Here is a 12,940-nt window from a genome sequence, read left to right as displayed (position 1 = left end):
ACTTGTAAGACTTCCTACTTAATATATATCTTTCAAGTAGTTAATGTCTGTAATTATTTAACTTTCCTCATTAAGGTCAGTAAGTATAAGACTAAGGTGTTTTAAGAACTCAAGTAACCTTCAAATCCCTTCATTAAAATTTAAGGCCTACTTTGTAGAAGGTACTTTCCTGAGGGGCTGGTGCTAACCTTGGAAACAATAAGAAAATACAAGAATATTTTCCATGTTAATCAGCATGACAAAATGCTATTTGTAGGCTTATAGTCCCTACTTAGGACTGCTGCCATTTGTTGAATGAATAAGTCATTAGAGTGAGAACAAAAGTGGTTGTATAATGAATTCTTGATTCACTGATTGTTGATGGACACCAGTTGATTTGCTGCAAATAGGTGCACTATTGTAACCAAGTGGCTAAGTAGAATCTTGAAGAACCAACAAAGATATGCATGTTCATTCTCATTTTTTCTGCCTTTGGTATGTGATCTAAGCTAGTATTTTGTGTTCGTTTAATTTCTGTGTTGGGGCACTGTCTGAACATTTGACTTTAGTATGAGTAGGAAATTGAACTGAATTGTGGAATTACTGCTCTAAAGCTGGAAAGGACCTCAGTAATTTATCTGTGGTCACACATAAACAGTAATTATCAGAGATGGAATTTAAACCCAGTCCTCTGCCTCCAGAGCAGTCATCTTTTCCATTTTTCCACATCTCCCCCAAGACTGTGGAAGAAGGAAATACTAAGTGGGAGTCAGAGATTTCCAGGAGAATTTTGGATGTTGTTGGGGCAGGGTAGGGGGAGGGAGGTTGTCCTCTACTTCAAAGAGTAGTAAATGGTAGATTTGCCCTATTGTAGGATTGTAGTATGGGTAGAGGTGGTTGAACAAACCCTTTCTATTGAGAGCTATATGAAGAGAAATGGTTGTGATTTAGAACCAGCTCTTCCCTTAAGATAGTTAGGAACAATAATCAAAATATTAATTGCTTAAATTATATAGAAGTGAGTATGATTGTTAATAAGATAATATTAGCCAGTTCTTAGGAATTCAGGAAGGAGTTCACAATGAAACACTAACTGCTTCTTTTCTTAAGCTACATTAAAAAAAAATAGAAAAACTCAGTTGCCTGGCTTATATATATTTTTTAATTAGCTTATTTCAGCTTTAGAGCATTTCTTGATCTGTGACTTTTCTCTTTTTTAATATTTAGAACTGGAATGGACAAACATCAATCTGGAATTCAGAGTTTGAAACTGGATGATTCAATTATAGAAGGAGTAAGTGACCAAGTCCTTGTGGCAGTTGTGATCAGTTTCGCTTTCATTGCTACAGTGATATATATACTTTTAAGGTGAGACTAATGGTGAGGAGGATTGAATAACACATATTTTCAAGGGCCATTTAAGTTTCTAACTTCTGGTAATGCTTAATATCAAATGTGAAATTCAAGTAACTACAGTCAAAAAATGGTGGCAAATCTTTGCTCACATTCTTGATATTGCCGCATATTTTCTTCTTATGGGCTATTTAATATATAATTTGAAACATTCAGCCATATTTTAAGTGAAATGCTCAAGGCTATGGTTATTTTTTAACAAAATTTTCTCAAAACCTACAAAAATAATGAGTAGATCTGGGCAGTAACCAAGTATAAGTCTTAGGGAGCTTACATAGAGATTAAATGAGTTGTCTAGGATCAGAGAGCTAGCTACTAAGTGGCAGAGATAGTTTGAACCCAGACCTTCCTTTCTCCTAACCCAACATTTTATCCTATATGCCACATGACCTAAAGTATAAACATTACTGAAATAACTTCATAGGAGAACAAACCAAGGGAGATAGAAATATTGCTAACATATTGAAAATTAAGATTAAGGATTGTAATTTACCCAGGAACAAAGCTTATTACAATTCTTGAGTCTTCAAATACAAAAGAGTTGAGGCTTAGGAAATGTATGAGATCATAAAATAATTGTGGCTGTTTTTGTAAGGCTGTATTCTCTCAGATTTTTCCTACACTAAAAAAAAAAAAAAAAAGCCATCCTGCCATAGGACACGAGATTCCATGGGAAAAGACACACACAATCAATCAATCTATCTATCTATCTCAATCTCTCTTTCTCTCTCTCTCTCTCTCTCTCTCTCTCTCTCTCTCTCTCTCTCTCTCTCTCTCTCTCTCTCTCTCTCCCCCTCCCCTCCTCTCTCCACCCCCTCCCCCAATTTGCCTTTTTGCTGCCCAGCAAATTGGGGAAGATACACACACACACACACACACACACACACACACACACACACACACACACACTCACGCATGCTCAGGCCATTGAACTTTCTCTTTGGGAAGCACAGATGATAGGTTCAAACAGAGTTAATAGAATTGTTTAAAGATAACACTGTATTTCAAGAATATGTATATGATGATCCATAGACTTGAGGGTGGATAATTTTGGAGAGAATGCAAAAGGAGAAAAATAGAAACAACATTGTAAGAATATACAGCAGACTGCTTAGATGATGGATCTATATAATGGTTTCCTAAAGATATTACAAAATTGGTTATCAAGGTATAAAATAAAATAGTGATGGGGGAACTTTAGCAGGCCAGATAACTTCTGGAAGTCATATTCTGCTAAAAGTAGACTTATCTCAGCTTTGCGCAGTGGCATTATCTAAAAGTAGACTCATCTGATAAATTCTTGATCTGCCTTTCTGACTATTTACTCTCTTAGGAGGTTGAGGAAGCAATAGTGGGAACTACTACTGTGTTTTTAATTCTTTTTAATAAGGAAGCACTGATTGGTTAGATAGACATGACAGTAAGCGTAGGACAATGTGACCTAGCTAATAATAGCCAAGTAAGGAAACATATACTCAGACATTTATCTTGGACCCATGTTTTCCAAAACTAGTCCATGGCAAACTTTAACTAGTCCACAAAACTATTATAAGCAAAAGGTCTTTCATAAACAGGTGCCGTACACCTATAGTCTGTCCACTGCAGCTGGTGGATAGAGTGCTGGGCCTCGAGTCATGAAGATCTGAGTTGAAATGTATCCTCAGATGCTTATTAGCTGTGTTACCTTGCATGTCACTTAACCAACATTTGCCTCAGTTTCCACAAGTGAAAAGTGAGGATAATAATAGTACCTACCTTGCACAGTTGTTGGGAAGATCAAATGAAATAATATTTATAAAATGCTTAGCACAATGCCTGGCAAATAGTAATTGCTATATAAATGCTTATTCCTTCCTCCTTTAAAACTTGCAAATTTAAGTTGACTCATTGTGTCCTTTCTGTCAGGGTTCTGTTCTTTCCATTCCCAGCTCCTGCCACCACCTACCTGAGCTGCTAAGAGCCACCATATTGGTAGTGAATTTGGGCATTTTATTGATCATTGTCCAGTTTTGAAAAAAAAGGAGAGAGCAGAATGATATAAAGTATTTAAAGGAAGATAACTAAAAAGGCACTAGAGCAAGGGGAAGGACTGGTACAATTTCCCTCCCTCACCCCCAGGGCAATGAGGGTTAAGTGACTTGCCCAGGGTCACACAGCTAGTGTCAAGTGTCTGAGGCCAGATTTGAATTCAGGTTCTCCTGAATGTGGGGCTGGCACTTTATCCACTGTGCCATCTAGCTGCCCCTGGACTGGTACAATTTATATTTAATTAATTAATTAATTTTTGGTGAGGCAGTTGGAGTCAAATGACTTGCCCAGGGTCACACAGCTAGTAAGTGTCAAGTGTCTGAAGCTGTATTTGAACTCAGGTCTTCCTGGCTCCAGGGCCAGCCAGTGCTCTATCCACTGCCCCACCTAGCTGCCCTGGACTGGTACAATTTAAAGAAAAAGCTATCATTGAAAAGGGTAGAATTTCAGAAATCCTTATGTGTATATAGTCATAAAAATTTCTTAGTGTTTTATTAGGTGCAGTTAAGGGAAAAATAAGAAAGTTTTTGTATTGTCTTCTGACAAAAAGAATATATTTTTTTGTGAGGCAATTGGGGTTAAGTCACTTGCCCAGTGTGTTGCTTAAAATCTAAATTGTGGGTTCTAATCTGTCCCCCCCCAGTTTTGGGGGGAAACTGGCTAAAATCACTGATAAATTCAGCAAGAGTTTAGGCTTTTAAGGATATATTAAAAGATATATTATAAGATAGTGGAGAGAAAGATTGAGAACAGATTCCTTATAGCATGGAAATCCTAGCTTTTTCTAGCAGCCCTAGAAGTTTTGCTGCCAAGCTGATGTCTCAAATCAAAAGAGGAAGCTCCAGTCCAACAGCCTCAGCTTCCTACTTCCTGTCCTCCTCCTCAAAATGGGAGGTTCTTCAAGTTGATTGGTTGAGAGTGGTCTCCTGTTGATGTCCACAGTCCACAGTCCAAAGCCTCTGAGAACACACTCTACTCAGGGTTGGCCACCTGTGATCTCTATTTAATCAACCTTAACTAGGTTCAACTTCTGAGAACAACACCCTACCCACCAGATGTGGTCCTGATTTAATCATCATTAAGTAGGTTCTCAGTCTCTCAGTCTCACCCAATTCAATCAATTCCAAATCAATCTTCAGGTGGGGCTCCTGGGTGTCTGCCAATTCCCATTATTTTATCACACCAGAGTTACATAGCTAATAAGTGTCAAGTGTCTGAGGGCAGATTTGAACTCAGGTCCTCCTGAATCCAGGGCCGGTGCTCTATCCACTGCGCTACCTAGCTTCCCTATAAAAAAGAATAATTCTAACAGAATAGTAGAAGATAAATAAAACTTGATAATTATATCTCTAAATGGGTTGATTTTATCAATAGAAAGAAACCACTAGAGGATGGATTAAAAAATAGAATCTACTAATATGTTGCTTATAAGAAAAACAGATTTAAATAGAAAAGATAAGTAAAATTTATGTTTCTTACTGATAAATGTATATTTTAAAAGATAAGACAAGTAGTTTAAAAAAAAAAAGGAACGCGGACAGCTAGGTGGCACAGTGGATAAAGCACTGGCCTCCTGGATTCAGGAGGACCTGAGTTCAAATACAACTTCTGACACTTGACACTTACTAGCTGTGTGACCCTGGGCAAGTCACTTAACCCTCATTGCCCCACCAAAAAAAAAATTAAGAAGAAAAAAAAGTAATGAATATTATATATTTTCCAGGGAATCCAGAGTTGTAGTAATTTTTTTTAAACATATACTCTGAAGAAAATCTGGAATTCCACTAATATCTGACAAAATTAAATTTAAACCAGAAAGCATTAATAGCACTAAACAATGAAATTATATAATGATTAAAGGTAACATAAATAATAATAACACATAAATTATGAATATATACCATGAGAAAAATTGATTGACAGATAACTTCAAGAAAAGAGGATTCATTATTAAAATAAAAAATGAGAAAAAGGAGTTCACAGTGAAACTAAAGAACTTAAGAAAAGTAGAAATTTCAGTCTACTCTTTGTGCCATTGAGATGGAGAAATGGATGAATGTCTACAAAAATAGAATATAACCAGATTGACACAAAAGAAAAAAAACAGTATTCGAAGTCACAGACTGTTAATGAGCTACCATATCAAATGGCACTTGAACCAAATTAACTCCCTCACACCATCAAAGAAGTAATAGGCGTATTATATACATGGTTTTCAACAAAAGATGAAATTTCACCTAATTTTTCTTATATAGCTATAATTTATATTTCTAGACCTAACACAATGTAGAATAAGAAAACTGATGGCCAGTGTTATTAAAAAAAATTTGCCAAGACCTGTGGTTTCATATTTATAATTAAATAAAACATTAGCATTATATCCAAAATGTTACTCATTAGGTTCCACTAAGATCTGTGTTATAAATATAAAGGTAGTTTATTATTAAGAGAAAAAGTACAATAGTCAATAAAAGTTATTAAAAAGCAGAAAAAGATTTGGTAAAATAGAGCCTACATTTAAAAATTTTCTCCCACTTTCCCTTCTACCCATCCATTGGGAAAACAAGAAAAACAAAATCCTTTACAAATGTGTGTAGATGTGCAAACCAAATTCTTGACATGGTCATGTCCCTGTTTCACCAAAAAAAAAAAAAAAAAAGAAAAAGAAAGAAAGAAAAGAAAATATGCTTCAGTCTGTATTGAGTGCATCAGCTCTCTATCTGGAGGTGGAAAGCAAGTTTCATCATGAAACCTTTGGAATTGTGGTTGGGTCATTTTATTGATCAGAGTTACTAAGTCTTTCAAAGTTGATTGTCTTTACAATATTGCTGTTACTGTATAAATTGTTCTCCTGTTCTGCTCACTTCACTTTGCATCAATTCATACATGTCTTTCCAAGTTTTCTGAAACCACACCCATCATCTTTTCTTAGAGCATGATAATAATATTCATACACCATAATTTGTTCAACCATTGCCCAATTATCAGGCATCATCTCAGTTTCTAATTCTTTTCCACCACAAAAAATGAGCAGTACAATATAAATTTTTGCTACCAACACTTAAAAAGCTCAGAAACAGAAGTACTTTCCCCACTTAATAAAATATATATTTTTAAAAGTATTTATTTAAAGTCACATCCTGGTATTTTATGCAGTAGATAAACATTGGAGCCATTCTTATTAAACTGACATGAAGCAGGACTATCCTCTGGTATCAGTACTATATTTAACCTGCTTATAGTAGTTAGGTTAAAAAAACATAATGGATATTGTTAAAGACAACAAAATATCTCCATTTATAGATGACATGATTGTCAAAAAAAACCCAAGTGTAATAATGTTAGCAAGATGGAGGCAGATATGATGATTTTTTTTTGCTTTATCTGTATACAGAGACCAAGAAAATTGATTTTAAAAAGAGAGAGAAGTATCATTTATTATAATGTTCCAATATATTCACTATTTGGCGTAAATTGAATTGGACATAAGCAAGTCACTTATACTCTCACTGCCCTAGGCAATGAATTTTGAGGGAATTTACTGCTCTGAGAGTTCAGTTCCCTATATAGAAGAAATTGTAGGTCTGTCTCATCTCCCCAAAGTATCAGAGATAGTGACTTGCCCTTGGTCATATTCTATTAAATGTTGGAGCTAGTACATGAATGTAATTATCTCCTGACTCTGTCCTCAGTGGTTTTTCCCCTTATGCCATACTATCTATAACACACTGTGGAAAAGAATAATCTTTATCACAATCAGGCAAATTAGAAAAGGAAGGAATAGTTTACCTATGGAGAGGGGAAGACTTTGTGACCGAACAAGAGTTAGAGAACATTATGAAATGCAAAATATATCATTTTAGTTATATTAAATTAAAAGGATTTTGCGCAAACAAAACCAGTGCAGTCAAGATTAGAAGAAAAGCCTAAAGCTGGGAAACAATTTTTACAGTAGTATTTCTGATAAAGGCCTCATTTTTCAAATATATAGAAAACTGAATCATATTTATAAGAATACAAGTCATTCCCCAGTTGAGAAAAGATCAAAGGATATGAATGGGCAGTTTTCTGATGAATTAAAGCTATCTATAGTCATATGAAAAAATGTTCTCAATCACTATTGATTAAAACAGTTCGGTGGTACTACCTCACACCTATCAGATTAGCTAATATGACAAAAAAAGAAAAATTATAAATACTGGAGAAGATTGGGGAAATTGGACCCCTAATGCATTGTTGGTGGAGTTGTGAAATGATCAAACCATTCTGGAGAGCAATTTGTAACTATGCCCAAAGGGCTATAAAACTGTGCATACCTTTTGACCCAGCCATACCAAGTTTGTATCCCAAAGAGATCATAAAAGGGGAAAAAGGACCCAAATGTACAGAAATATTTATAGTAGTTCTTTTATAGTGGCAAAGAATTGGAAATTGAGGAGATGCCCATGACTTGGGGAATGGCTGAACAAGTTGTGGAATATTAATTTAATGGAATGCTATTGTGCTGTAAGAAACAATGAGCAGGCAGATTTCAGAAAAACCTGAAAAGACTTAACATGAACTGATGCTGAGTGAAGTGAGCAGAACCAGGAGAATATTGTACACAGTAACAGCAACATTGTGGGATGATCAACTGTGAAAGATTTAGCTCTTCTTAGCAATACAATGAATGACCCAAGACAATTCCAAAAGACCCATGATGGAAAATACTCTCCACATCCAGAAAAAGAACTATGGATTCTGAATGCAGATCGAAACATGCTATTTTTACTTTAATTTGTTGGGTTTTTTTCCCCTTTATTGTGGTTTTTAAATATTCTCCAGAATTTTTGTAGGCTAGTTGCTTTATGCTGGACTTTTATTTTTCAAATGAATGCCAACATTTTGTCATAGTTCCCTTTTCTAAAATTGAATAACTGCCTAATGTCCTCATTCCATTCAGAATTCTGAATTTGTGTTTTGACCACTAACTATTATATATGGACTTTTCTATGGGGAGAGGTACCTTTTTCATGAAGTAACAGTGAAATCTTGTGGATTTTTTTTTTTAGTGAGGCAATTGGGGTTAAGTGACTTGCCCAGGGTCACACAGCTAGTAAGTGTTAAGTGTCTGAGGTCAGATTTGAACTCAGGTCCTTCTGACTCCAGGGCCAGTGCTCTATCCACTGCACCACCTAACCGCCCCAATCTTGTGGATTTTTACTAAAGACATTTAATTTTAAGAAATTGACCCTGGTTTTATGAAATTAACTCAAAAGCTAAATGAAGTCTTCTAGGTTCTCTTTCCCTGGCTTCAAACCAGTAATTTCTTTAATTTCTTTCATTTTTTATTAATGTGATTATAGTCCATGATTATTTTCTTTCTTCTGCAATATGTGATTTTAATTTTTCTCTTTTACATATAGGTGAGAACCTGAAGAACAGTAAATTGGATATGAAAAAGTGTTTAAATGCATAACAGTATATAAGTTTTTATAATTCATATTTTATCCTGGGAAAAATTTACAATAAGAAGTAATTCTATTATATGTTGTATTATTCAGGACAATTGCTTTATTGAATTTTCATGCTTCTATGATCATGTGCCAAGACCCCTATTATTAGTTTTATAGTAAGACAATTGCAGCAGAAATATGTCAGCAAAGTGGCTGTGATTGTACAAGGCTTCATCACAATAATAGACTGAACTATCCTTTATTGCTTAAACCTAGGATTATACTGAAATCAAACACTGTTCTTTTTCTTTTTGTCATTTCATCATAGTTCTCAGATTAAATTTAAGTATAGAAAAACTGATTCTTCTAGCCATAATTTATACTAATAAAAGTTTATATTCTTATCGACAGAAATGCAGAGCAAAATATTCATCCTGATAACCAAGAGCTAGTGCGGGTGCTTCGGGAACAACTTCAGACAGATCAGGTAATGAATGTCAAACTGTACAGGTGAGGGTGTCTAATGAATGTCTATATGTACAGAAATGGCTGGGCTAATGAGATAATCTGTTGTTACTGCTGCTACAGTGACTCAAAGGAGACTCTGACTAAATTAACAATTTACCTATTAAAAATTAGACTCCATTTGCCTTTAAAGGAAGTATATACCATAGCTTGTTACTATTTTATAAGGTATAGATCTCAAGAGTGGGGCATGTGAGTCCTTTTAAATTCATTCATATTTCATTGACTTTTTTTTAACTTTGGCTTAAATAAGACTTTTACCTTTCATGATATTTAGTTAAGTTTAGTAAAATAATTACTTTATACTGAGTCTTTAAGTGTGGTAGAATTTCATTTTAAGTATCCAACCCTTGATGTCATTACATGTTGAGCATTGGAATAATGAGGAAAGGACACATGGTGGGTGGGTTTTTATTTGTTTTATTAGGGTACAGATCCAGGATATTTTTCTTCTTTACCTAGGCAAAGCTAGAGAAAAGAATTCCATGAAGAAAGTAACTTTTTGTTGTTGTTGTGTCCTTTTATTCTAGACAGAAAGCATAGTCAGACAGAATCTCACAGAATAGAATTAATAGTACTTTTTGTAGAGAATTAGTAGAAGAATGTAATGTGCTTTCCTTCTGGAAACATCTTTTAAAAGACAGCACTGAAATTTAAGAGCAGGAGAGGGTCTAGACTAGCCAGCAATAGCATCAGGGAACCTGGCCCAATTACAAGTGTTGTACCTTGTCTGTAGATTGCTAGGAATCTGATCTGGTCTGGGAATCCCTGGAGTTAGTCCAGAGAGGATCACTGGCTTCAAGTTTCTGAAACAGATTTTAAGAGACATAGCCATCCAGAAAGCTTCCAGGTCAAATGGGACCTCCTGGGATTGTTACACATCCACATTCCCTTCTCTTTTCAAAACCACTAGACTTGCCTCAGGGTTAGGTTTGGAAGGTGGGCTTAAGAGCTTTTGGCTGGCTGCTCTTGGTCAAATGATTCAGTTTTGGGGAAGAATCTAGGAAAGAAGGCAGTAAACATTCCCATGTATGTTATGATGAGGTATATGGTATCCGTACTTTATTCTTTAGTCTTCCCCATTCTTCCTTCTCCCTCCAAATTAAAGCTCTGATAGTATCGTACTCTAGAGAATCATGATGCCAAAGATGCTTCAATACACACTTTTTATAGGCACTTGAGTCAAATGAATTACTAAACCATTGGATCATCAGTTTACATCTCTGAGGGACTTCAGAGATCATCGAGCCCAGCCCCCTCCTTTTACAGATAAGGAGAAAGTCCCAGAGAGGTTTAGTGATTTGCCCAAAGTCACTTTGATAATAAATAAGCCATGGGGCAGCTAGATGGCACAGTGGATAGAGCGCCAGCCCTGGAGTCAGGAGTACCTGAGTTCAAATCCGACCTCAGACATTTGACACTTACTAGCTGTGTGACCCTGGGCAAGTCACTTAACCCCAATTGCCTCACTTAAAAAAAAAATTAATAATAAAATAAATAAATAAATAAGCCATAGAGTGAGGAACAGAATCCAGATCATCTGGCTCCCATTCTGCACTCATTCCCCAGCACCACCGTGTCTCCCAGTGGTTTGGGCTAGAGAATGTTTTGGTCTTTTACTTTGACAGTTTATTGGATGTATAAATTCAATTCTGATTCAGTCTGATTGACTAGTATATGTTTTAAAATTTTGGTTCAGTTTACAAGTAAATTTTGAATTTGTCAAGATCCCTAGTTCTTAATAGCAAATATTTTAATTGTTGGCTTTGTTCTAGATATTGTACAAAATTGGCTTTGACCATCAGAGTTGATTGTTAATCATGAATGTCTCTGGTACTGATATTCCTGCATTTGTTCAGATTATAGATTCTCTACCTGTTATATATAGTGATAAGGGTATAAATCATGAAAATTTCTTATTTTTATTATGTGAAGGAAGAATTGTATTTAAGTTCCTAATGCTAAAAAGATTGTTTTTTGATCATTGCTATTATAATTCTAAAAATGACCCAATACTGGAAATTGTAATTTTGACTTGCTATGTAATATAGTATACTAGACATTCAGCACTTATGAAAAGGATGTGATAAAACTCTTAAATTTAAGGATCTAGCTGAAAAGAAATTTATAGCATCCTTCCAAGTGAGTAAAAAAATTCCTGATTTCATTCATTTTTCTATTTTAAGCTTCTTTAGGAGGGAAGGGAAGAAGAGGTTGCCATCTAGAGGAGAGCAGCCAAAATTATGAAGGACTTTGAGCTTCTGACATAAGAGCTAGTTGAGGGGGCGGCTAGATAGCACAGTGGATAGAGCACCGGCCCTGGATTCAGGAGTACCTGAGTTCAAATCCGGCTTCAGACACTTGACACTTACTAGCTGTGTGACCCTGGGCAAGTCACTTAACCCCCATTGCCCCGCAAAAAAAAAAAAAAAAAAAATAAGAGCTAGTTGGAGGTTCTAGGGCTGTTTAGTGTGGAGAGGGGATACTCAGCAGGAACATTGTAGCTGTGCAAGAGGGATTCGTCTTAGCTAGGAACAATGGGTTGAAATTGAAAAGAGATAAATTTAGACTTGAAATTAAGAAAAACATCTTAACAATTAGAGCTGGCCAAAAGTTAAATGAACAACCTCCAGAAGTAGTAGTGTCCCCCTTATTAGAGGTCTTTAAGCAGAGAATGTTGGGTATATTGTAATAGGGATTCTTGTACAATATGGGTTAGACATTCTACTATTCTAATTTTTTTTTTTTTGGCGGGGCAATGAGGGTTAAGTGCCTTGCCTAGTGTCAGGTGTCTGAGGCTGGATTTGAACTCAGGTCCTTCTGAATCCAGGGCCGGTGCTTTATCTACTACACCACCTAGCTGCCCTGACATTCTCCTATTCTAAAATCACACGATTTATTCTTTATCAAAACCTACAGAGTTGGTACCATTATAAGCAAGATTTACAAAATTCATATATTTGGGTGTATAATCTGTCTTGTTGCTTGGTTTATAAATGATGCTTCCAGTATAAGGAAATGAATCCCCTTTTCTTTCTTTTTTTGTTTTTGGGGGGTGAGGCAACTGGGGCTAAGTGACTTGCCCAGACACAGCTAGTAAGTATCAAGTGTCTGAGGCCAGATTTGTACTTAGGTCCTCCTGACTCCAGGGCCAGTGCTCTATCCAGTGCGCTACCTAACTGTCCCCAGTGAATTCCCCTTTGTAATACTTGGGAAATAAATGTATTGAGTGTACCTCTAAAGCAAAATCACATGATTCTCTGAAAATATGGGAGTTTTATCAGATTTGTATTTGCAGAGCTAAATAAACAAAAGTTATTGTGCCCAAGAGGCTGTAAGTGTTTCTGAATAAACATAAGTAACAAGAAATAAAAATCATTAGGAGAACTTGAATGGAATTGTTTTCCCCCCAGCAGGATGCACCTGCTGTTGTTCGGCAGCAGTTCTACACTGATATGTCCTGTCCAATCTGTTTACATCAGGCTTCTCTTCCTATTGAAACAAACTGTGGACATCTTTTCTGTGGTAAGCAGCAAACACCACCATTGTTAGAAATAGAT

At 35.8% G+C, this 12,940-nt stretch overlaps 1 protein-coding gene across 8 annotated transcripts in view; it reads left to right on the top strand.

Annotated features, from left to right (window-relative positions):
- The window catches only part of RNF170 (ring finger protein 170), a 59,078-nt gene that overhangs the window by 16,134 nt on the left and 30,004 nt on the right, over window positions 1–12,940 (top strand). For 3 of the 8 annotated variants that reach the window (XM_043984900.1, XM_043984899.1, XM_043984897.1), the window contains exons 2-4: window positions 1,207–1,273; window positions 9,267–9,342; window positions 12,794–12,905. In XM_043984900.1, coding sequence (XP_043840835.1) covers window positions 12,836–12,905 — 70 coding nt within the window. In that variant the 5' untranslated portion in view covers window positions 1,207–1,273; window positions 9,267–9,342; window positions 12,794–12,835. Of the gene's footprint in view, window positions 1–1,206; window positions 1,348–9,266; window positions 9,343–12,793; window positions 12,906–12,940 lie in introns of all 8 variants that reach the window. The other 5 variants (XM_043984896.1, XM_043984895.1, XM_043984893.1 and 2 more) reach the window with 3 other exon arrangements.

Source organism: Dromiciops gliroides, chromosome 2 (genome assembly GCF_019393635.1).
Source record: "Dromiciops gliroides isolate mDroGli1 chromosome 2, mDroGli1.pri, whole genome shotgun sequence".
Classification (NCBI taxonomy): Eukaryota; Metazoa; Chordata; class Mammalia; order Microbiotheria; family Microbiotheriidae; genus Dromiciops; species Dromiciops gliroides.
Note: the sequence above shows the minus strand (reverse complement) of the source record. Positions and strands in the feature narration are given on the sequence as shown.